This window comes from Pseudophryne corroboree, chromosome 6, assembly GCF_028390025.1.
Source record: "Pseudophryne corroboree isolate aPseCor3 chromosome 6, aPseCor3.hap2, whole genome shotgun sequence".
NCBI lineage: Eukaryota > Metazoa > Chordata > Amphibia > Anura > Myobatrachidae > Pseudophryne > Pseudophryne corroboree.
This window is the reverse complement of record NC_086449.1, coordinates 60,271,006-60,297,587: the sequence shown is the minus strand read 5'-3', so window position 1 is coordinate 60,297,587 and position 26,582 is coordinate 60,271,006. Positions and strand designations below refer to the sequence as shown.

Here is a 26,582-nt window from a genome sequence, read left to right as displayed (position 1 = left end):
TTAACAAACCCATAATTTCAGCGACAGGGTCTGCCACACGACTGTGGCTGAAATGACTGGTTGGTTTGGGCCCCCACCAAAAAAGAAGCAATCAATCTCTCCTTGCACAAACTGGCTCTACAGAGGCAAGATGTCCACCTCATTATCATCCTCCGATTCCTCACCCCTTTCACTGTGTACAACCCCCTCCTCACAGATTATTAATTCGTCCCCACTGGAATCCACCATCTCAGGTCCCTGTGTACTTTCTGGAGGCAATTGCTGCTGGTGAATGTCTCCACGGAGTAATTGATTATAATTCATTTTGATGAACATCATCTTCTCCACATTTTCTGGAAGTAACCTCGTACGCCGATTGCTGACAAGGTGAGTGGCTGCACTAAACACTCTTTCGGAGTACACACTGGAGGGAGGTCAACTTAGGTAGAATAAAGCCAGTTTGTGCTAGGGCCTCGAAATTGCCTTTTTTTCCTGCCAGTATACGTACGGACTGTCTGACGTGACTACTTGGATGCGGTCACTCATATAATCCTCCACCATTCTTTCAATGGTGACATAATCATATGCAGTGACAGTAGACGACATGTCAGTAATCGTTGCCAGGTTCTTCAGTCCGGACCAGATGTCAGCACTCGCTCCAGACTGCCCTGCATCACCGCCAGCGGGTGGGCTCGGAATTCTTAGCCTTTTCCTCGCACCCCCAGTTGCGGGAGAATGTGAAGGAGGAGCAGTTGACGGGTCACGTTCCGCTTGACTTGACAATTTTCTCACCAGCAGGTCTTTGAACCTCTGCAGACTTGTGTCTGCCGTAAAGAGAGATACAACGTAGGTTTTAAATCTAGGATCGGGCACGGTGGCCAAAATGTAGTGCTCTGATTTAAACAGATTGACCACCCGTGAATCCTGGTTAAGCGAATTAAGGGCTCCATCCACAAGTCCCACATGCCTAGCGGAATCGCTCTATTTTAGCTCCTCCTTCAATGTCTCCAGCTTCTTCTGCAAAAGCCTGATGAGGGAATGACCTGACTCAGGCTGGCAGTTTCTTAACTGACTTCACGTGTGACAAGTTCAAAGGGTTGCAGAACCTTGCACAACGTTGAAATCATTCTCCACTGTGCTTGAGTCAGGTGCATTCCCCCTCCTTTGCCTATATCGTGGGCAGATGTATAGGCTTGAATGGCCTTTTGCTGCTCCTCCATCCTCTGAAGCATATAGAGGGATGAATTCCACCTCGTTACCACCTCTTTCTTCAGATGATGGCAGGGCAGGTTCAGGACTGTTTGGTGGTGCTCCAGTCTTCTGTACGCGGTGGCTGAATGCCGAAAGTGGCCCGCATTTCTTTGGGCCACCGGCAGCATCTCTTGCACGCCCCTGTCGTTTTTTAAATAATTCTGCACCACCAAATTCAGTGTATGTGCAAAACATGGGACATGCTGGAATTTGCCCAGATGTAATGCACGCACAATATTGGTGGCGTTGTCCGATGTCACAAATCCCCAGGAGAGTCCAATTGGGGTAAGCCATTCTGCGATGATGTTCCTCAGTTTCCGTAAGAGGTTGTCAGCTGTGTGCCTCTTATGGAAAGCGGTGATACAAAGCGTAGCCTGCCTAGGAACGAGTTGGCGTTTGCGAGATGCTTCTACTGGTGCGGCCGCTGCTGTTCTTGCTGCGGGAGGCAATACATCTACCCAGTAGGCTGTCACAGTCATATAGTCCTGAGTCTGCCCTGCTTCACTTGTCCACATGTCCGTGGTTAAGTGGACATTGGGTACAACTGCATTTTTTAGGACACTGGTGACTCTTTTTATGACGTCTGTGTACATTTTCGGTATTGCCTGTCTAGAGAAATGGAACCTAGATGGTATTTGGTACCGGGGACACAGTACCTCAATCAAGTCTCTAGTTGCCTCTGAATTAACGGTGGATACCGGAACCACGTTTCTCACCGCCCAGGCTGCCAAGGCCTGAGTTACCTGCTTTGCAGCAGGATGACTGCTGTGATATTTCATCTTCCTCGCAAAGGACTGTTGGACAGTCAGTTGCTTACTGGAAGTAGTACAAGTGGTCTTCCGACTTCCCCTCTGGGATGATGATCGACTACCAGCAGCAACAACAGCAGCGCCAGCAGCAGTAGGTGTTACACTCAAGGATCCATCGGAGGAATCCCAGTTAGGAGAGGACTCATCAGACTTGCCAGTGGCATGGCCTGCAGGACTATTGGCGTTCCTGTCTACGGAGGAAATTGACACTGAGGGAGTTGGTGGTGTGGTTTGCAGGAGCTTGGTTACAAGAGGAAGGGATTTAGAGGTCAGTGGACTGCTTCCGCTGTCATCCAAAGTTTTTGAACTTGTCACTGACTTATGATGAATGCGGTCCAGGTGACGTATAAGGGAGGATATTCCGAGGTGGTTAACGTCCTTACCCCTACTTATTACAGTTTGACTAAGGCAACACACGGCTCGACACCTGTTGTCCGCATTTGTGTTGAAATAATTCCACACCGAAGAGCTGATTTTTTTTTGTATTTTGACCAGGCATGTCAATGGCCATATTCGTCCCACGGACAACAGGTGTCTCCCCGGGTGCCTGACTTAAACAAACCACCTCACCATCAGAATCCTCCTTGTCAATTTCCTCCCCAGTGCCAGCAACACCCATATCCTCATCCTGGTGTACTTCAACAGTGACATCTTCAATTTGACTATCAGGAACTGGACTGCGGGTGCTCCTTCCAGCACTTACAGGGGGCGTGCAAATGGTGGAAGGCGCAAGCTCTTCCCGTCCAGTGTTGAGAAGGTCAGGCATCGCAACCGACACAATTGGACTCTCCTTGGGGATTTGTGATTTAGAAGTACGCACAGTTCTTTGCCGTGCTTTTGCCAGCTTAAGTCTTTTCATTTTTCTAGCGAGAGGATGAGTGCTTCCATCCTCATCTGAATCTGAACCACTAGCCATGAACATAGGCCAGGGCCTCAGCCGTTCCTTGCCACTCCGTGTCGTAAATGGCATATTGGCAAGTTTACGCTTCTCATCAGACACTTTCAATTTCGATTTTTGGGTCATTTTATTGAACTTTTGTTTTTTGGATTTTACATGCTCTCTACTATGACATTGGGCATCGGCCTTGGCAGACGACGTTGATGGCATTTCATCGTTTCGGCCATGACTAGTGGCAGCAGCTTCAGCACGAGGTGGAAGTGGATCTTGATCTTTCCCTATTTTAACCTCCACATTTTTGTTCTCCATTTTTTAATGTGTGGAATTATATGCGAGTATCAATAGCAATGGCCTACTACTATATATATATACTGCGCACCACTAAAATGCACCACAGGTATAGAATGTAGATGGATAGTATACTTAATGACGACACAGAGGTAGGTACAGCAGTGGCCTTCCGTACCGTACTGCTATATATTATATACTGGTGGTCACTGGTCAGCAAAACTCTGCACTGTACTCCTCCTATATAATATTAATTATACTGGTGGCAGTGACGTGCGGTGGGGTGAGGCTGGTGGTCCCCAGTCCCCACAATAAAGCAGCACACTGAACACAGATGTGGAGTGTTTTTCAGGCAGACAACGTATACTGGTGGTCACTGTCAGCAAAACTCTGCACTGTACTCCTGATATTTATTTATTATTTATTAGCAGTTTCTTATATAGCGCAGCATATTCCATTGCGCTTTACAATTACTATATAATACAGCTGCTCCCCAGTCCCCACAATTAAGAAGTGTGAGCACAGATATATAAATTATGCAGCACACTGAGCACAGATATGGAGCGTTTTTTTCAGGCAGAGAACGGATAACTGGTGGTCACTGATCAGCAAAACTCTGCACTGTACTCCTCCTATATTATACAGCTGCTTCCCAGTCCTCCCCACAATTAAGCAATAATGCACAATCAAGTTCAACAATAACGGAGAAGACGCCAGCCACGTCCTCTCCCTAACATTTCCAATGCACGAGTGAAAATGGCGGCGACGCGTGGCTGCTTATATAGAATCCGAATCTCGCGAGAATCCGACAGCGGGATAATGACGTTCGGGTGCGCTCGGGTTAACCGAGCCATACGGGAGAATCCGAGTTTGGCTCGGACCCGTGTAAAAAGGGTAAAGTTCGGGGGGGTTCGGTTTCCGAGAAACCGAACCCGCTCATCACTAGTTTGCAGTAGGTAACCGGTGGACGGGGTGCCGGTGGTCACAATACCGAAGCCAGCATCCTGATCTTTAAAATCCTAACAGGGGTAAGGTAAGTATGCTATCCCCTTAACCCTCCATTCCCGCAGCCTAACATTAACCTCCCCCTTAGTGCCTACATCTAACCTCCCCCTGTGCTGCTTAACCCTAACCCACCCACTTCCTGCAGCCTAACCCAATGGATATATGTATCCAAGGTCCATCACTCCAAAATAACAGTGATATCTGCAGATGGCGGCCTCGCTATTAGCAATGTAGGGGAACGGATGTGCGGAACTCAGGGCTTAAAAAAAATCATGACAAAACACTGGAGAGAATTAACGTTTCTGTATTGATATACTGTCGTCAACAATTCACAACAACTAACATTCCCTGTTTATAAAGTGTAGAGAAAACAGTGTGGGTGCACATTCAACAGGAGCGGCATATGCAACTCAGAGCAATTACAGGAGATCAATGTTGTATGTATCTCAGACAAATAACCACCTGCAACTGAGCTTGTGCAATTAGATGGCAACAGCAAAGGGCACATATAAAGCTACTGCCTGAAACAATCTGTGTGTCAACTGTATTGTAGACAAATCTGAACAGTGGGTTACTGTAATCCAATGGCACACATTTTGTCTATTTAATGTCCATGGCCGGCTCCACGGTTTGCAGCGCCCCGGGCGGGCAATAGGGGTGTGGCTGAAATGATGTGCAGTGCGCGATGATGTCATCGCGCACTGCACAACAAAGGTCCTCTCCACGAAGGGAAACTAAACGCTACGCGTCTAGTTCCCTTCACGGCGGGGGGCAGCGGCAGCGGGGAGCACAGCACTGACAGCAGCAGCGGATCTTGCCATGGTGCGGCGCCCTCCGGATGGCGCTGGGCTCTCCGGAAGGCGGCGCCCCGGGCAAAAGTCCAGCTTGCCCGTGGCAAGATCCTCTACTGTTAATGGCATAGGAAAGGACAATTAGTTACTCTAATTATCACTTGAATTTCATAAGAAGTTTGTTGACTTGCTAAAGCATACAGTATTTACCCATCTTTATCTGCTTCCTCAGTCATTATCCCCATCAGCCAGAACCAACTTTCCGGGAAATCTGATCTGGATTGTATTTCCGAATCTTTTACGTACTCACCGTCTTCTTCACCTGATATATAGAACATATTTATTTTTAATTCACGTGCTCTCAAAAAGAGGGAAAAAACACTGTGACAAAATTCTATAGGATCAGTAATTTCTTCCCAAAATGTATTATTTCAGTTCTCTCTTACTAAATTGAGGAAAATAACAATTATTGCTTATTCCTGTTCATTGCTATACATAGCAAACTGCAGCCTAAAGGCCTCATTGTGAGTCAGACGCACCTCTGTTCCCGGACACGTATACAGTAGCAAGTTTCAGCATACAGCACATGCATAGAAGGGACTGAAATGGATGTTTGGTCAGCAACTTGGGGGTTCTCATTGAAATGCATTAAAGATATCCGTCTGGAGGTAGTGGGTCCGGATGGCAGTCATTAGGTCAAATACGTTTGGTCAACATGCATTAAGTCGACATGGTCATTAGGTCAACATGTACTAGGTCGACATGACAAAAGGTAGACATGAGTTTTTCAATTTTTTTTCCATTTTTTGACCTTTTTCATACTTAATGATCCACGTGGACTACAATTGGGAACGGTAACCTGTGCCGAGGGCAGCGAGGTACCTTGCCTGAAGCATGGCGAACGAAACAAGCCATGCGAGGGGACACGGTGCACCAACCGGGGTTCCCCGTCACTTTATGAAGAAAACGACACCAAAAACAGTCAAAAGCCTCATGTCGACCTTTTTCCATGTCGAACTAATTACCATGTTGACCGAGTGGTCATGTTGACCAAACGTGGTCGACCCAATGTATGTCAACCTAATGAACCACACCTAGTGGGTCCATGCTAGTCTGAGTCATGCATATGGAGTAGGGAAGCCTGTGTCTGATGGATCTCCGGCACCTAGCAGTGCCGATACTAATGACTAGCGTCAAATCACTGGGCGGCTAGCGGAAAATCACTGGGCGGCATGGGTTTCCTGATGGTTTTGCAAAACCATAACCAAAACACGAAGATAAATCCAGATCCAATACCAAAAAACATGGGTCAGTGCACATCTCTAATTACTGTAGTACATACCTCCCAACTGTCCCGATTCCAGCAGGACAGTCCCGCTATTTGGACACTGTCCCGCTGTCCCACCCTCAGGACGGAGTGTCCCGCAGGTGGGGAGGGACAGTTGGGGGAGCCTTTGATCACCTACTGCTCTGTAAAGCAGCGAGTGATCTCTGAATACATGCACAGAGGAGGTCGGTGGACGGGAGGGGACAGGGGGTTGCCCAGCTGCTAGTGGAGCACTGATTACTCCCCCAAAATGACGAAAATTGGGTCCGTGCCACGAGGCCACGCCAAGATTGCAAAGGCCACGCACCTCCCGTAAGAGGCCACGCCCACTTTCCGGGTCGCTCACGGCGTAGCCGCACAAGGGTCCCGCATCAGCTGTGCAAAGTTGGGAGTTATAGTATTATCATAATCAGAAAACATTTCTTGGACAACTTGGAGATTTGTGAATAAATAGTTTATAGAAAATATTGGAATTATTATGAGATGTATTCGATGTGTCTGGTTTGAGTTACCTTTTTTAGGTTTATTCTAAAAAAAATTCTATTATGTTGTATTATGTAAGTCTAGGCACACAACAGTACCCAGATACTTCCACAAGATAGATGATAGATAGATAGACTTTATTTAGTGTATTTTTTATTTAATATTTTATTGTTTTATTTATTGTTTATAATTTTATATCCTGTTTCTTTATAGTTTTAATTCCTATTTTTCTTATTTTAGTTTTTACCTATTTTATTGTTTGGGGTATATTTATTTTCTTAACAGTATTGCTATTTTGTATTTAGAAATTATTCAGATTACACAGCTCAAATTCTTGAAATATTTTTAAAATGCATCTATTGATTGCGATTTTATATAATAAAAAAATGGTATTTCATAAAATTATGCAGAATCACCTCACAGTTATGTACAATACAGTACTAACAGCCTGCTGCAGGAGATTTCACAGAAATCTCTTGGAGAAGGTTATGTTTCTAAGTTTCCTACCATAGCAGACCGCAGTCCCCATTATTGTCATTGGGGACTACGGTCTGACCCCTAAAGTATGTACCAAACTCCAAAAAGTAAACTGCTTTATCTTACAATGGGGGTCATTCCGGGTTGATCGTAGCTGTGCTAAATTGACAATGACATGCGGTGGGACATCCACATGTCACTGCCCCCCCCCCCCCCCCCGGCAGAAGTGCAAAGGCATCGCACAGCAGCGATACCTTTGTGCTTCAAGAGTACCTCCCGACCAGTGCAGTTTTAGCGTGCTGGCCGGGAGCTACTCGTCGCACCCCAGCTCGCAGCAGCTGTGTGTGACGTCACGCAGCCACCACGGCCCGCCCCTCCAATGGTCTGGCCACGCCTGTGTTGGCCGGACCGCTCCCCATAACCGGCGGCTTAACGTCGCCGTCCAGCCCCCTCCCGTCCACCGACCTCCTCTGCCTCAGAGGCGATCACTAGGCAACGAAGGCTGCTATGCGCTGGCGCATGCGCAGTTCCGACCCGATCGCTGCGAGAAACTGCAGCGAACTATCGGGTCGGGATGACCCCAAATACCTCTTCTGCAGCCTCCATCCTGCTGCCAAATCTGACACTGTGTGCATGCCAAGCATTTTTAAACAAAAAACAAATCTATAATAGACTGTGGGAGTCATTCCGAGTTGATCGCTCGCTAGCAGTTTTTAGCAGCCGGGTAAACGCATTGTCGCTGCCCACTGGGAGAGTATTTTCACTTTGCAGGAGTGCGAACACCTGTGCTGCTGAGTGTCAGCAAACACATTTTGTGCAGAACTAGACCAGCCCTGTTATTCTGTGCGATGATTGCTGCGACGAAGGACCAGGTAATGATGTCAGATACCCGCCCAGCAAACGCCCGGCCACATCTGCGTTTCTCCAAACACTCCCAGAAAACGGTCAGTTGCCACCCAGAAACTCACACTTCCTGTCAATCTCCTTGCGTCCGCCAGTGCGACTGGAAGCGTCGCTAGAACCGGTGCAAAACCACAAAGCTCTTTGTACTTGTACGACGTGTGTGTGCATTGCGGTGCTTACGCGTACGCAGATTAGCCCCATTTTGCCAGAAATGCTGCGCTGCGAAAATCCGAAGTGAGCGATCAACTCGGAATGACCCCTGTGATACCAGGACTGGGAGTACCAACCTTGAAAGTTGAAAATTAAGTACTCCCAATGGGCAGAGGTATCACCGTGTCTGGCGACACCCAGTGTGCACCCTGTACCCGCTAGTGCACCGGAAATGGGCGTGCCCTAAGTTGAAGGGGCGTGACCTCATAGGGGATCCCAGTGACATCACTCCAGGGCCAGCCCAGCATCCCTGAAGATGCTGGGCTGCTCCCAGAGAGCAGTGCCCGCACTGTCAGCTGCTCCTCTATGACAGGAGCCGGGTGCAACAGGAGAGTGTCACACTGTAGCACCTGGCTCCTGGAAGTGTGGGGAACATAGGTGTGCACAGAGGGGGTGCCTGGTGCGCACAGGTACCCCCTAATGTCTGGCACCCCAATCTCACATGCCTGATGCAGCATTCGCCGAGCAGGCTGATTACTGTCCCCTCTGCGCTGCACCCTGTCAGGACTGCATTACTGACCGGACGCCTGGGTTAATAAAGGGTGCCACTGCCACCGGTTTTCAAACTCCCACCTCCACCTCCATGTACAAAAACAGCGTGATATCATTACGTCATGCTGCTCGCACGCGCACGCGCCACATGCCCACCTCTCTCCTTCTATGCTATGCCAACGCCAGCCACTGATGAGGATCAGCATGCATCCAGCGTTCCTCTTAGGAAGACAAATTCAATACTGGCAGGCGGTTGGCAGCAACATTGACACGTCACTCGTTTTTCCAGCAGCAGCAGTACTAGTCTGCGACTATCAGTGTCAGTGAGTGACTGACTTGTAAGTAAGCTGCTGCAGCTTGCAGGGGAAAGAGAGTGGGAGCCAGACCAGGCTGAGGAGGAGCAGTGTAATTGCAGTGAGTGCCATCAGGGTTGTTTGTTTGGTGCACACCACAACATCTGACAATGTATCTGCTTTATTAGGATTGGTACAAGGGTGGACATTTTATATTGCGTTGACCTCAATAGATGGTGCTAGATACACCCCTCCGATGGCGCACCCCCTAATAAAATGTGCTGTGCACACCTATGGTGGGGAAGCTGTCATTTTGGTGTCACCCCACTCCGAGGGTGACACCTGGGTGCAGGCCGCACCCCCCTTCTGAAGCCATTGCCAATGGGGTTACTTTAAGGATGGACTGACACTCATGGGCCAGTGTTTTATGCATGCACACCATTTTATAATGTGCCAGCCAGCCCCTGGTAGGAACCCTTGATGATCGGCTGATAGTTAAAATCTTTTTATCAAAATATGAATAAATTCTTTGTGCTTTCATACACACAGATATACATTGGTGGTGTCAAGCACTCTTAACAATTGTCTTTTTGTTCTGTAAAACCAATCCAGACATCTGTGGCTTCTGTAGATATAAATTTAATTTGGTAGGTGTAGAAGAACCCACACCTCACCAAACGGAAAGAAATTCCTTTGTTTGGAGCACTCTTTTAGATAATATGTATGAATAGTGAAGAAAAATGATTATGATTAAAACTTAGCTTTTATTATTCAATACTTAACTAAAAAATGAAAGGGGTATAATACAAATATCAATTGGTGAATCCCCTTATGAACAGTGGTAAAAATCTATAAGTAGGAGCAAAGAGGCTGCTAGGTGAGCAAGCCCAGGTGGTGAAACGTATGTCCAATAACGGCCCCATGCACGGACTCCCCACTGCAGGGGGAGCCGTGATCAGCAGCAGCAGTTTACAGTGAATGAGCGGCTTGGATCGATTGAACCCGGAGATATCCTGGGATAAGCAGCGGTGACTCACAGCGACTTGCGCTGAGATACAACAGTCTGGTACTCCCCTAACCCTCTTCCCCTTCCCCCTTTTTCTCCCCTCCACGGACGAACATCTGGTTTCCGGTGGCGAATCCGGACCCTGCAAGGCAATTTGCACCAGGGTCCGCCTAACACCACTCACGGCTTCTCAAGTTGTCATCCGTCTTTTCTTCCTTCCACGGCACAACCCACAATCCTACTCTCATCTGTCCTCCGCTCAACGGATGAGGTCAGACAGCAGATGGGATCAGTGAACCGGAGTGCCCACTATCCCTTGTTTTCAGTCTCGCACTAGGTAGGAATGGTAGTATCTAAACAAGGCAAAACAATGGGATGGGAACCAACTGGTGGCGCAAAAAGAAAAACAAAGTGCATCAAACCAATGGATACAGATTACCTAGACACAGCTGAGACTATGCAATGTCCTTATAGGTCAAAAGTCCAGAGTCCAAAGGCTTCTCAAATTTGCTTCTCGTGAATTGTCCAAAACCAAATGGTAACATGAAAAAAAAACACAAATGGTACACACTAGTTCAGAGAAAAATCCCAGATGTGAAATAGGGAATATGAATGTTTCTTCCCGGGTTCCTTGTACTGGGATGTCTATGGGAAGTGGTGTTCTAGCCGTACAGGTTCACCTCGGTGTGAAAGGTGTTATGGGCTCCTCACATGTGTGCTTACTTCAATATGATTCCAAACAAGCTCATAAAGGTTTCTTTGGATTCTTAACATATATGCTTTATATGCTCCAATAGTGCTCCAATAGTGATTAATATCATATAATCTTTAAAATTGGCCGCTCACATTCAGGCTTACTTTAAAAGATGCCGTTCTTCCATGTAGCGGTTTCTTTATGGGTAAGTCGTCTTATCGTCCTCGAATGTCTCCTCACTTTGTATTGTGCTCGATAAAAAGCATACAAACGAGGGGACGTGTGAGGATACGTAATAAATTTATTATAAAAAAAGGTAAAAAGTGTTTCCAAAGATAAAACAGAGATAGGATCCCCACAACAAAAACCAGAAATGAGGATCAAACATTGCGGTACCATGACAACCACGTCTCAGAGCGGGGTCACGGTAACCGCTCACTGCAGCGATGCATTGGATCACATGTAGTATCACTTCCGCCGGATGTCCGGCGGAAGTAGTGTGCGTTCCAGACGTAATGGAACGCACAACACGTATCTACACTCTCCGAACTCCCTCTATCCTTATTTTTCGTTTAAATACAATTGTTTTTTTCATAACACCCATTACAGTATTTCACCTTTATAATTTTGAGTTTGTAAAGGCTATACATTAATTAATAAACCAGGACCCGCCCAGGAAGGGGCGGTAGGTTATACACCATGCCAGGTATAAATAGAAGGCATGGCACACCACACATGCACCTTGACAAAGACTTTTAGTAGAAACGCGTTGGTGGGAGCATGTGACAAGTTGGATCACCACAGCAACCAGTTATTCCAGCCAGAAAGCGGTGAGATTTCCCGGGGTAATATCTTTTTCTTACTGTCGGACTAGGCTGTATTAAGATCCTCATTTCTGGTTTTTGTTGTGGGGATCCTATCTCTGTTTTATCTTTGGAAACACTTTTTACCTTTTTTTATAATAAATTTATTACGTATCCTCACACGTCCCCTCGTTTGTATGCTTTTTATCGAGCACAATACAAAGTGAGGAGACATTCGAGGACGATAAGACGACTTACCCATAAAGAAACCGCTACATGGAAGAACGGCATCTTTTAAAGTAAGCCTGAATGTGAGCGGCCAATTTTAAAGATTATATGATATTAATCACTATTGGAGCACTATTGGAGCATATAAAGCCTATATGTTAAGAATCCAAAGAAACCTTTATGAGCTTGTTTGGAATCATATTGAAGTAAGCACACATGTGAGGAGCCCATAACACCTTTCACACCGAGGTGAACCTGTACGGCTAGAACACCACTTCCCATAGACATCCCAGTACAAGGAACCCGGGAAGAAACATTCATATTCCCTATTTCACATCTGGGATTTTTCTCTGAACTAGTGTGTACCATTTGTGTTTTTTTTTCATGTTACCATTTGGTTTTGGACAATTCACGAGAAGCAAATTTGAGAAGCCTTTGGACTCTGGACTTTTGACCTATAAGGACATTGCATAGTCTCAGCTGTGTCTAGGTAATCTGTATCCATTGGTTTGATGCACTTTGTTTTTCTTTTTGCGCCACCAGTTGGTTCCCATCCCATTGTTTTGCCTTGTTTATGTTCTTCAGGTGTGTGTGGTGACACATCAGGGTAAGGCACCACTAAAGGCTGCATTAGAGTGCGCAGGATTTTTACCTTGAACCCAATTCCATATAGGAATGGTAGTATCATTTGCTAATAGGTATTAGCATCATGGCAATGAGCAACGTGTAACTAATGTGGACATATTAATACTAGTGATGAGCGGATTCGGTTTTACTCGGTTTTACTCGGTTCTCAAAACGGCATCTTATTGGCTCACGGATGTCACGTGTTTTGGATAGCCAATAAGATGCCGTTTTGAGAACCGAGTAAAACCGAGTAAAACCGAGTAAAACCGAACCTCGCTCATCACTAATTAATACCTGTGATACCGTCTAGTTTGTGCTCACAAAAGTTATACACTACAACTATCTTTGAATAACAATACTATCTATTAGGAGCAAGTTTGATGTGGGCAATTGCAGAGTAAATTTAAATCCCCTTTTTTTTCTTTTAAAGATGAAGAGATACAATGATCTTATCCCGCAGATTATACTAATTGAATAATATTGATCTCAGATGGGATCAGCAAACTGGTGTGCCCACTATCCCTTGCTTTCAGTTTCACACTAGGTAGGAATGGTATTGTATATTTGCCAATAGGTACTAGTCTTTTTGAGCAATATGGCAATAAGCAACGTATAACCAATGTGGACAGGTCAATATCTGTGATACCATTCAGTCTGTGCCCACAAAAGATATACATATCAATTATTCTCTAATAACAATACTATCCACTAGGAGCAAGTTTGATGTGGGCAATTGCAGTACAAATGTAAACCCTTTTTTTCTTTTTCTTCCCTTTTTTCTTTTAAAGATCAAGAGATACAATGATCTCATTCCGCAGATTATATTAATTGATTGTACAAATTAAATTGATCTCTGCTCACTGTCTTTCCTCTCATTTCGGACTCTGGCTCAGGCCCAAGTGGCGCATTTAGACCCTGCAAGGCTTATCAGCATCAGGGCCTATCTAACACCACGACGGGGTCTCCAGCCAGTGTGCCTGTCTTTCTTATTTCCATGACACAGTCGACGGTCCGACTCTCATCTTTCCTCTGCTCATGGATGAGGTCAGACAGCAGATGGGATTAGTTTACTAGAGTGTCTGTACTATTATTTTTTTCCCAATTAATTTTCTTTCCCCCTTGTCCATGTTATATCACAATATAATTTTTCTTATATGAATTAATGTGATTCCAGAATACAGACAATTATCAGGATTTGTTATGTGTATTGTTACCCTTTTCTGAATATGAATACGTGTTGAGTGACTCACGTGGTTTGCTATATTGCGACTAGATTTTGGTTTAAACATAAAGTGGATGCCTAGGCACCTGCATCTGTTACATATGCAAGTAGATACAAATACCAATGTGACAGGTTCTTGTTTTAGAACACAAAGTAGATACATATCAACTAAAAATGCAGATGAAGTACCTAGCCTAGTCTAAATTGCAACCATGTATTATTTTTTCACCAACATAGACATGGACATTTTTACTGATTTATTTCTATGGAAGAGGTATCAGTCTTATATGTATAAGTTTTATTAAAGTATGAGGAGAAGCCGATCCTAGGAATTGTCTGTTCTAATGCGAGTTATATAAAATAATATCACTACTGTTGCTTGTTTAAAAGTCTGATAGATTACTATCATTGTCTTTTTCATTATTTTTTGAGCAAAATACACAATTTCAAGACGACAGTATTTGCTCCTACTTATAGATTTTTACCACTGTTCATAAGGGGATTCATCAATTGATATTTGTATTATACCCCTTTCATTTTTTAGTTAAGTATTGAATAATAAAAGCTAAGTTTTAATCATAATAATTTTTCTTCACTATTCATACATATTATCTAAAAGAGTGCTCCAAACAAAGGAATTTCTTTCCGTTTGGTGAGGTGTGGGTTCTTCTACACCTACCAAATTAAATTTGTATCTGGTACATTATTCCTTGGAGCACCTCCAACGTAAGATTTATCGCTCATTGGGGCCTAATTCTCTTTTTGTTTAGTTGGTTATCAATATTCAGTTATTTAATTATACTCAGTCTGGTGCAGGGTAAATTTGGATTAGCTTCTGTAGATATAGCTTGTGTCCTCCCAGGGCTTCTACTAGCCCTTCTACTCTGGTGCACAGATCTGGGTCCAGCAGGTGTTGTAACCCTCCAGGCCGCACCAAACAGAAATGCCAATTTAATACTAGCCAGACCGGAGCCATAACCGCTAGCGTGATGTCTACAAAAACTCACCTTGATCTCTTTTATTTAGTCTCTTTTAAAATCGACACCTTAAGTGTCCACATGTCATCCTGCTGGCTGTCAGCATACAATGATGGTTCATTTGTAGCTGTGAGGTCTGGCTGTGGCATATCAGTGATGAGCCTCATACAGCGACCTCCCCACATTTTAGGAAACAGGGACTTTATATGTTGCCTTCTCCCTTCAACTCTTTGGCGGACACATCCTCACTGTATTTTATCTCTACTATACAGGACCATGGTGCATTTCTCTTCTAAGCAGTTATTGACAGATTGCGCATATGCTGTGATCAGTGCCGGCGCTACCCGCTCAGCAAAGTCTGCAAAGCAGGGAGGCACCGGCCTTATGAGGTGCTCTCCCTGTTCTGCTACTACACCTTGCAGCAGGCTGCCCCAGCCCGCACCTGTCACGCTGTATGACAGGCAGCAGCGGCACCGGCAGCACAAACAGAAGCTCTTCACTGTGATCTCGTACCAGGGACCTGCTCCTTCCCTCTCCTCCCAGCTCCTCCCCGAACCTCCAGTCAACCTAGATAACAGACAGGAAGCAGCGCTCCCACCGCCTTCCAATATAGACACAGCAGTCTTCAGCAGCGGCCCTCCCCCTCCCTTATCCCCCCTCCCTCCCCTACCATCAGTGTCATTTTGGGGGCCTGGGCACTTCTATTTTTTCATTTGTGCTCATGGCAAAGCCGGGCAACCACCTCCCGTCGCTCTGCTGTGCCTACTTCCAGATTAGGCAGGAACAGGAAGTCATCTAGTGCACAACATGTGACTGCACTGGAGGAGCCTTCAGAGAGGAGCAGCCCAGCAGGTCTAGCAGCCAGCCAGCTATCCCATACCGAGGAGCAGAGACTCTGGTACATTCTGCAGCTGGCACATGGGGGGAGGGGTGTATTAGTGTGTTCTGGAGAGAGGGGTAGGTATACTAGTTTGTGCTGGGGAGGCGGTATATTAGTGTGTGTTGGGGAGGGGGGTGGTATATTAGTGTGTGTTGGGGAGGGGGTTGGTATATTAGTGTGTGCTGGGGAGGGGGGTGGTATATTAGTGTGTGCTGGGGAGGGGGGTGGTATATTAGTGTGTGCTGGGGAGGGGGGTGGTATATTAGTGTGTGCTTTGGAGGGGGAATGATATATTAGTGTGTGGTGTGGAGGGGGGGTATATTAGTGTGTGCTCGGGAGAGGGTGTGGTATATTAGTGTGTGCTCGGGAACGGGGAGGTATATTAGTGTGTGCTTTGGAGGGGGAATGATATATTAGTGTGTGGTGTGGAGGGGGGGTATATTAGTGTGTGCTCGGGAGAGGGTGTGGTATATTAGTGTGTGCTCGGGAACGGGGAGGTATATTAGTGTGTGCTGGGGAGGGGGGAGGTATATAACTGTGTGCTGGGGAGCAGAACCGGCCCTGGGTATAGGCAAACTAGGCAAATGCCTAGGGCATTTGGTATGCCTAGGGGCACAAGCAGCTTCTGCTGATTAAAATGATATGCAGCATTTCGTATGCAGATACTGTCACAGTAGCACACAGAATATAGGCATGCTGCATATAATTTTAATCAACAGTAGCTGCTTGTGCATCCTAGCCACATAGTAATGCAAATAAGACACATTTATATATAAATTTGCAAATGTGACCAACGCTCTACTTATATAAATAATACAGGGGTGGCAGCAGTACGTGTGAGAGGCTAAACCCAGAAGCCTCCAGAAAGTTACTAAATGACGTTTAACAAGGTTTACACAACTGCGCCTGCGTGCAAAGAAAAATGTTAGGAATAATTTGTTTGAATAAAGAACCACGAGATGATATGTAGTATGAATAATATATTAGCGTTTATTCGTATAAATAATATAAGGTCAAAATTTGCTTTTTGCAAATATGTGGAAAAATAAGTTTGGAGCACAAAATATAATAAAAATGAAAAAATGAAAAATGAAAATAGAAATAAGAAAAAAATGAAAAATAAAAAATAAAAAAATAAAAAAGTAAAAATAAAAATATTCGCAAAATAATGAATAAGAAATATATATCAGGTCAAGCCTTGTGTGCTGCGCCTGTATAGTATGAAAAATATTTGAGAAATACAAGTCCCAAATGTGTGGTGTGGACAGAGTGTGGCGTCCCACCTCTTTTCCACCTTACTGTCGTTTTGTACTATCTAGTAACACAGTGGAGATTTAAATTTCTGGAATGACAGGAATTGTGGATTCCAAAGTTAGTCACAGTAGTTTAAAGGTTATCCTCTTATAGCGGCAAGTTCTGGTCCGAATTGGATGTATATACTGCGGGGTACCCCAATGTGGATAGTGGTGGGATAAGGTGATCAGGGAAAAGGTAACTTTAAATAACCCCGGACTCCCCGCTATTCTCCTCCGTTTTGAACCGCAAGAGACGCCCGCAGCCACAGACGTCTGCTATCCGTCAAAACCGGAGGGACGCGGTCATGCCTCTGGGGGGAAGGTATCACTGACTTCGGGACCCACAGGGGGACTGTCCGCCGTGAACCTTCCCTCCTACGGGGTGGGTTACCTTCTCTCCTGCGCTCGATCCCGTCAAACACTTCCACTGCTTCCTTCTGTCTTCTCTCAGCCTGACGATCGGTGCTCTGCTCGCTGGTCTGTACCCTCTCGGCCGTGCGGCTCCGTTTTTCCTCCACAAAAAGTCTCCTGTGTGTAGAATTTGTTCCGTCCAGATCTACTTCAAAATGCTGCTGTATTCTATAGTAGTATTGAAAGAGAATGGTGGTGTAATGCTCTCTTTTTTCTCCAACACGTATCGACCCGTTTGGGTCTTCCTCAGGGAGTCCTTAGTCACCATCTTTGTTGAGGGCTTTTTATGCCCATACTTGATTGTGTCATCCAAGTGGGTGTGTCCATATTTCCTCTGCATGAGCTAGATGGATACAATGTGTCTTCGGATTTTCGACATGTTTAAACAGAATTGTATAGAAAACAATGAGTGCTGCATGTGGCTGTGTGCAACACCAGGGAATAGGATAAAATAAACATCTTATATTTTTTTTTGTGTTGGTTTTGCAAATAATAAATTACAATACTGAGAATGAAACCAAAAATGAAATTTTTTTTTGTTTGTTTCAAATGGATTGATATAACTGTATATATTCAGTCTAACAGAATTAATTTGTGATTTATTGTTAGTCTATAGTATCAATTTTATTATGGGGATAAAACAAACAAAATGCATTTTTTTAGTGACTTCATTTGTGATATATTATAATTATGAAGATAAAGCTGAGAGTGAAAAAATGTAGTTTCGGACGGATTGATCTAACAGTGTCTATTCTGTCTACCATAATAAATTCGTGAATTGCTAGTATTCTAACATTTCACTTTCGTTAGAGGAATTATGAGTTTTTTAAATGAAATGCCACTTTATAGAAAAAGGATATAAAGAAGACACTCTGGAGAAAGACTTAGAAAAAGCAAAAGAAACAGATAGAAATACTCTCCTAACCTATAAAAATAAAGAAACAGCAAATGAAGTTTTCAAGACAGCCTTTATTACACAATACAACACAAATAACAGACAGTTAGAAAAGATCTTATACAAACACTGGCATATCCTACTAGAAGACGACATCCTAGCAGACAAACTCCCATCAAGGCCAAGAGTTATCTACAAAAGAGCACCAGACCTAAAATCGAGATTGTCACACAGTCACCTTAGAAAAGTAGAAAAAATACAGACTACCATGATAGGACAGAAACTCAACAAAGGTTTCTTTCATTGTGGCACCTGCAACTACTGCAGAACACACAAAGTGAGCACCAAAAGGGTCACCAACTTTATTTCCAACAAAACAGGGGAAGTTTTTGAGATACAAGAACATTTTTCATGTCACAGCAAAGGGGTGATTTACCTAGCTGAATGCCCGTGCAAACTACAGTACGTAGGGAGAACAACAAGACCCCTTAAAACGAGAATAGCAGAACATGTCAGAAATGTTAAACACGGTCTAGAGACACACAATCTGTCACAGCATTTTAAAGAACTACACGACAGCAACCCGACAGGCTTGAAAATCCTGGGAATTAAGTTAGTACCACCAAATTGGAGATGAGGAGATTTTTTGAAAAAAATCAACAAAGAGGAATTGAGGTGGATGTACACACTTAAAACACTGAGACCACAAGGCCTAAATTTAGACAATGAAGTGAGGTCAATAGTGATGAACTGATGGATATTTAGAGCCCAATATCCCTCCAGCATTTATATTAACGGTCAGCATGACATTAACTATGTCACTATGACATTTCATACAACCAGAACTACTTTCCAGTGTACAAATAACCAATAATAAGACCCAAAACAATACACCCTGTTATACAATATAGGTGTTTATGCATAACCTCCACTCATCTATCTATTTCCATCAACCAACAAATATTTATAATCACTACATAACACACAACAACTGGGTATTAGGAGCCAAAAACTCATAATTCCTCTAACGAAAGTGAAATGTTAGAATACTAGCAATTCACGAATTTATTATGGTAGACAGAATAGACACTGTTAGATCAATCCGTCCGAAACTACATTTTTTCACTCTCAGCTTTATCTTCATAATTATAATATATCACAAATGAAGTCTCTAAAAAAATGCATTTTGTTTATTTTATCCCCATAATTAAACTGATACTATAGACTAACAATAAATCACAAATTAATTCTGTTAGACTGAATATATACAGTTATATCAATCCATTTGAAACAAACAAAAAAAAATTTCATTTTCAGTTTCATTCTCAGTATTGTAATTTATTATTTGCAAAACCAACACAAAAAAAATATAAGATGTTTATTTTATCCTATTCCCTGGTGTTGCACACAGCCACATGCAGCACTCATTGTTTTCTATACAATTCTGTTTAAACATGTCGCAAATCCGAAGACACATTGTATCCATCTAGCTCATGCAGAGGAAATATGGACACACCCACTTGGATGACACAATCAAGTATGGGCATAAAAAGCCCTCAACAAAGATGGTGACTAAGGACTCCCTGAGGAAGACCCAATCGGGTCGATACGCGTTGGAGAAGAAATAGAGCATTACACCACCATTCTCTTTCAATACTACTATAGAATACAGCAGCATTTTGAAGTAGATCTGGACGGAACAAATTCTACACACAGGAGACTTTTTGTGGAGGAAAAACGGAGCCGCACGGCCGAGAGGGTACAGACCAGCGAGCAGAGCACCGATCGTCAGGCTGAGAGAAGACAGAAGGAAGCAGTGGAAGTGTTTGACGGGATCGAGCGCAGGAGAGAAGGTAACCCACCCCGTAGGAGGGAAGGTTCACGGCGGACAGTCCCCCTGTGGGTCCCGAAGTCAGTGATACCTTCCCCCCAGAGGCATGACCGCATCCCTCCGGTTTTGACGGATAGCAGACGTCTGTGGCTGCGGGCGTCTTTTGCTGTTCAAAATGGAGGAGAATAGCGGGGAGTCCGGGGTTATTTAAAGTTACCTTTTCCCTGATCACCTTATCCCACCACTATCCACATTGGGGTACCCCGCAGTATATACATCCAATTCGGACCAGAACTTGCCTCTATAAGAGGATAACCTTTAAACTACTGTGACTAACTTTGGAATCCACAATTCCTGTCATTCCAGAAATTTAAATCTCCACTGTGTTACTAGATAGTACAAAACGACAGTAAGGTGGAAAAGAGGTGGGACGCCACACTCTGTCCACACCACACATTTGGGACTTGTATTTCTCAAATATTTTTCATACTATACAGGCGCAGCACACAAAGCTTGACCTGATATATATTTCTTATTCATTATTTTGCGAATATTTGTATTTTTATTTTTACTTTATTTTTTTATTTTTCATTTTTTTCTTATTTCTATTTTCATTTTTCATTTTTATTATATTTTGTGCTCCAAACTTATTTTTCCACATATTTGCAAAAAGCAAATTTTGACCTTATATTATTTATACGAATAAACGCTAATATATTATTCATACTACATATCATCTCGTGGTTCTTTATTCAAACAAATTATTCCTAACATTTTTCTTTGCACATTTATATATAAAAAAGGCTCCTGTTATTAGCAGAGCTGCCAGCTGACTCACGCCAGACATCTCCTGCTGCATGGCGTATTGAGGCAAGATGTATGAGGACACATCTGTATCCAAGCAGAGGCAGAAGTCACAGTGTTAGTGGCCATATAAGTGCTGTGTGCAGGTGGGTTGGTTTTGGCGTAGTGTTCGGCATATGTGTAAGAGGCATTATGTGTCTCGTGTATAAATGCATTAATGTGTGGCAAATATGTAATGGGCACTACAGATGGGTCCACGGTTATCTTGGCTAGTTTTCTGCGCCTAGGCACAACATGATTTATTAACATAAACCCTTCATCTATTGTTCTCAGCTGCAATACAATACAGAGAACAATACAGCGGGGGATTAAGTCCGACTGCCCAGTCAACCCTATTAAAAGTCAAGATAAACAAGGACCCATCTGTATGTGTGTCATTATGTGTATAAGTGCACTAATAGTGTGCTGCATATGTGAAAGGGGCATTATGTGTATAAGGCCATTAATAAAGGTTGGCATAATGTGTAAGGCACATTTTGTTTATAAGGACATTAATAATGTGTGTCACATGTGTATGGGGCATTACTGTGTGGTATTATGTGTATACATTACTAATGTGTTGCATTATGTATATAAGGTGCTCTACTGTGTGGCTCAATGTATAGAAAGGGCACTACTGTGTGGTCTAATGTGAATAAGGAGCAATTCAGTGTGATGCAATGTAAATAAGGGGCTCTACTGTGAGGAGTAACATTTCTAAGGTAAAGTGGTACTACTGTGTGATGTAACAATTACTGACATGTCGTCTACTGTCACTGCATATGATTCTGTCACCATTGAAAGAATGGTGGAGGATTATATGAGTGACCGCATCCAAGTAGGCACGTCAGACAGTCCGTACGTATACTGGCAGGAAAAAGAGGCAATTTGGAGGCCCTTGCACAAACTGGCTTTATTCTACCTAAGTTGCCCTCCCTCCAGTGTGTACTCCAAAAGAGTGTTTAGTGCAGCCGCTCACCTTGTCAGCAATCGGCGTACAAGGTTACTTCCAGAAAATGTGGAGAAGAAGATGTTCATCAAAATGAATTATAATCAATTCCTCCGTGGAGACATTCACCAGCAGCAATTGCCTCCAGAAAGTACACAGGGACCTGAGATGGTAGATTCCAGTGGGGACGAATTAATAATCTGTGAGGAGGGGGATGTACACAGTGAAAGGGGTGAGGAATCGGAGGATGATGATGAGGTGGACATCTTGCCTCTGTAGAGACAGTTTGTGCAAGGAGAGATTGATTGCTTCTTTTTTTGGTGGGGGCCCAAACCAACCAGTCATTTCAGTCACAGTCGTGTGGCAGACCCTGTCGCTGAAATGATGGGTTTGTTAAAGTGTGCATGTCCTGTTTATACAACATAAGGGTGGGTGGGAGGGCCCAAGGACAATTCCATCTTGCACCTCTTTTTTCTTTCATTTTTCTTTGCATCATGTGCTGTTTGGGGACAATTTTTTTGAAGTGCCATCCTGTCTGACACTGCAGTGCCACTCCTAGATGGGCCAAGTGTTTGTGTCGGCCACTTGTGTGGCTTAGCTTAGTCGCACAGCTACCTTGGTGCGCCTCTTTTTTTCTTTGCATCATGTGCTGTTTGGGGACTATTTTTTTGAAGTGCCATCCTGCCTGACACTGCAGTGCCACTCCTAGATGGGCCAGGTGTTTGTGTCGGCCACTTGTGTTGCTTAGCTTAGTCACACAGCGACCTTGGTGCGCCTCTTTTTTTACTTTGCATCATGTGCTGTTTGGGGACTATTTTTTTGAAGTGCCATCCTGTCTGACACTGCAGTGCCACTCCTAGATAGGCCAGGTGTTTGTGTTGGCCACTTGGGTCGCTTAGCTTAGTCACACAGTGACCTTGGTGCGCCTCTTTTTTTCTTTGCATCATGTGCTGTTTGGGGACTATTTTTTTGAAGTGCCATCCTGCCTGACACTGCAGTGCCACTCCTAGATGGGCCAGGTGTTTGTGTCGGCCACTTGTGTTGCTTAGCTTAGTCACACAGCGACCTTGGTGCGCCTCTTTTTTTCTTTGCATCATGTGCTATTTGGGGACAATTTTTTTGAAGTGCCATCCTGTCTGACACTGCAGTGCCACTCCTAGATGGGCCAGGTGTTCGTGTCGGTCACTTGTGTCGCTTAGCTTAGCCATCCAGCGACCTTGGTGCAAATTTTAGGACTAAAAATAATATTGCAAGGTGTGAGGTGTTCAGAATAGACTGAAAATGAGTGGAAATTATGGTTATTGAGGTTAATAATACTATGGGAGCAAAATGATTAGGGTTTTTTGAAAAAAACACCCGAATCCAAAACACACCCGAATCAGGCAAAAAAATTTCGGTGAGGTTTTGCCAAAATGCGTCCGAATCCAAAACACGGCCGCGGAACCGAATCCAAAACACAAAACCCGAAAAATGTCCGGTGCACATCACTATTACAAACCTAACACCGCATGCAAACACACACAACACATAGACAAAATACAGAAAAAAATATATATATATATTATTGTGGTTCAAGCTAATTACAGTATGTTATTTATCAGGTACTTGATATTTCATTACTTTCCCTTTTTTCTTTCCTTTAAAACATCAGTCCTTTGTAGGTCACAAACTTACGTACCACAGTCGGTTTCCTTAATTCTTACTACAAAACAGGCTAATCATGTAAACATGCAGAAAGAGCTTTATCGTGTTTAGGGGCACCAATGGCGATCAAAGTTCAATAACAGTTCATAACAGTTGGGGCGGGGGAGTGGCATATAAATGTTTTTATTTTTTAATTCAATATTAATGCAGTTTCCCACTGCCTGTCACTCACTGCCTCTCTCCCCAGCCGTCACCTCTCTCCTGTCACCCTCTCTATGTCACCCACTAACTCTCACCCTCTCCCCGTCACCTCTCTCTCTCCTGTCACAGTCTCCCTGTCACCCACTGACTCTCACCTCTCCCCATGTCACCCACTAACTCTCACCCTCTCCCCGTCACCTCTCTCTCTCCTGTCACACTCTCCCTGTCACCCACTGACTCTTACCTCTCCCCATGGCTCTTCTGGGTGTTTATATTGTTCAGCTTCACTTGTAACAATTATTATTCTGTAGGCGTGTGCATACAAATCTGAATCAGGACCCGCATCTACTTACTTCTTGATAGGTCATCGTTATTCATCAGTTCCTTCTCAGATGCCTTCATCTTCTCAAATGCCTTGCAGCAGTCAAGGAAGGCATCAATACACTTCTGTCCTGCCTGGATGAGACGGGAGCGGCGCTCACAGCTGTGACCCATGGGATTAACAAGCATGCCGTCTTGACAGCACTTGTTCTCTCGGTCCGTGTACCGTGATGCTAAAATACAGAGGCACATAATTGCCATTTGTTTCTGTAAAGTCCCCCTTACATCATAAAAATGTAAAATAAAAAAGAACTTAACAAAATACAGATATAACTGTAACAATCTAAGGTAAGTAACAAAAGTGGATGTTATTACAAAAAAAAACAAACAAAAAAAACTCCAAAAGCTAAAACATGGCATGTTGTCAGCCCGTGGAGACCAGTAATCCCACCTTATTCCATTATCCTACGGAAAACATAAATAATGGTGTCCAACTTTTTTTCTGATAGGATCCTACTCTAGAGATGTGTTCTCACTTACCCAGCATTATTGTACCATATGGCTCAAGATGCTAGTGGGTTCCATTTACTAAAGTGAGAGTTGATATAGCAACCAATCAGATTCTACTTATCATTTATCTAGTACCTTCTAGAAGGTAATAGCTAGAATGTGATTAGTTGCTATGGGCAACGTCTCCACTCCTATAAACTCACACTTTAGTAAATATACCCCTTGGTGTAACTTAGAGCGACACTAGTACTTTTGAAGGAAAATGTTTGCCATAAAATCACAAATTAAGTATACTGATATGTGGCACGAGGCATGTTGCAGGTCACAGGTATAGGCAGGGGCGTAACTCCCTAAGGCAATGGAGACGCCTGCCGCTGGGCTCCAAGCCCTGAAGGGGCACCTGCATGTACAGCAGCACCTGTGTGGTTCACAGCGGGATCCAGGTGTGACCGCTGCTCTTCCAGTGGAGCTCTGTGGTGCATCTGCTGCTGCTGCTGAGTTAATCTGCTCTGTCCCAGGAACCCTGCTAATATCTGCAGTAGGAGATAGGATGGCTCCTGCCTGGTACCGCTCAGTCTGCACTGCTACATGCGACGTTGCACATAACTGCTGCTGCTGGACTGTGAGGTGGGACGTGCCAGTGAATTCTGATTCGGCATGCTGCAGGCGGCTGGATCTTGTGAGTTTGACCCTGACCCACAGACTGTTGTCACACAGCGTAGCTGGAACCCTACCAATTCAGTAGATAAAGATATGTATAATAAGATATACATTTATTTCACAATACTAGGAATAGGTTAAAATACAATACCAAAGAAATATTTAAACGTATATAAAAATCCTTTACATAAAATGCAGTTGTCTAAAAATGAATATTTTTTAGAAAAAAAAAATGGACACATATTAAATTCTCAAATAAAGTGCGGATTGCCTGTGCAAATAACATAGTAACATAGTATCTGAGGTTGAAAAAAGACAATTGTCCATAGAGTTCAACCTATTTGTGATCTCCTATGCATGATGATTTGACAAATTTCTGACTGATGCTGCTGTCAGCCGTTGCATTTTATCCCTATTTATAGTAACTATAATGCATGTCTATGCACCATACCCCTGGACATCCTTATCCAATAGGAATTTATCTAACCCATTCTTAAAGGTGTTGATAGATTCCGCCATTACAACTCCCTCAGGCAGGGAATTCCAAACACGTATTGTCCTTACCGTGAAAAAGCCTTTACGCCGTATTGTGCAGAATCCCCTTTCCTCTAACCTGAGCGAGTGTCCACGAGTCCTCTGTGTTGATCTAACCAAAAACAGGTCCTGCGCAAGCTCTGTGTATTGTCCCCTTATATATTTGTAGATGTTGATCATATCCCCTCTTAGTCTCCGCTTTTCCAATGTAAACATGCCTAGTCTTTCAAGCCTTTCCTTGTATTCCATCGTCTCCATGCCCTTAATTAGTTTGGTCGCCCTCCTCTGAACCTTTTCTAGCTCCAGGATATCCTTTTTGTAGTACGGTGCCCAGAATTGTACACAGTATTCAAGGTGTGGCCTCACTAGTGATTTATATAACGGGAGTATAATACTCTCGTCCCTAGCATCAATACCCCGTTTTATGCATGCTAATATCTTATTAGCCTTCTTTGCTGCAGTCCTACTTTGGGTACTACTGCTTAGTTTGCTATCTATGAGGACACCTAAGTCCTTTTCCAGTACAGAATCCCCTAATTTTACCCCATTTAGTAGGTAGGTGTAATTTTTGTTCTTGTTACCACAGTGCATTACCTTACACTTGTCTGTGTTGAAGCGCATTCTCCATTTGGCTGCCCATGCTTCTAATTTAACTAAGTCGTTCTGAAGAGACTCGGCATCCTCCTCTGTATTTATAGCCTTACACAATTTGGTATCATCTGCAAAAATTGACACCATGCTCTCTAGACCTTCTGTTAGGTCGTTAATGAAAATATTGAACAATAGCGGTCCTAATACTGAGCCTTGCGGCACACTACTTAGCACTTCAGTCCAAGTTGAAAAAG

General features: G+C 43.8%; 1 protein-coding gene across 1 annotated transcript in view; it reads right to left on the bottom strand.

The window, feature by feature from the left end:
• Window positions 1-26,582, bottom strand: part of LOC134936129 (complement C3-like) — an 828,079-nt gene that overhangs the window by 392,221 nt on the left and 409,276 nt on the right. The window contains exons 17-18 of the mRNA XM_063931046.1: window positions 24,066-24,266; window positions 5,232-5,343 (exon numbers count right to left, since the gene is read on the bottom strand). Of these exons, the coding sequence (XP_063787116.1) occupies window positions 5,232-5,343; window positions 24,066-24,266 (313 nt within the window). The remainder of the gene's footprint in view (window positions 1-5,231; window positions 5,344-24,065; window positions 24,267-26,582) is intronic.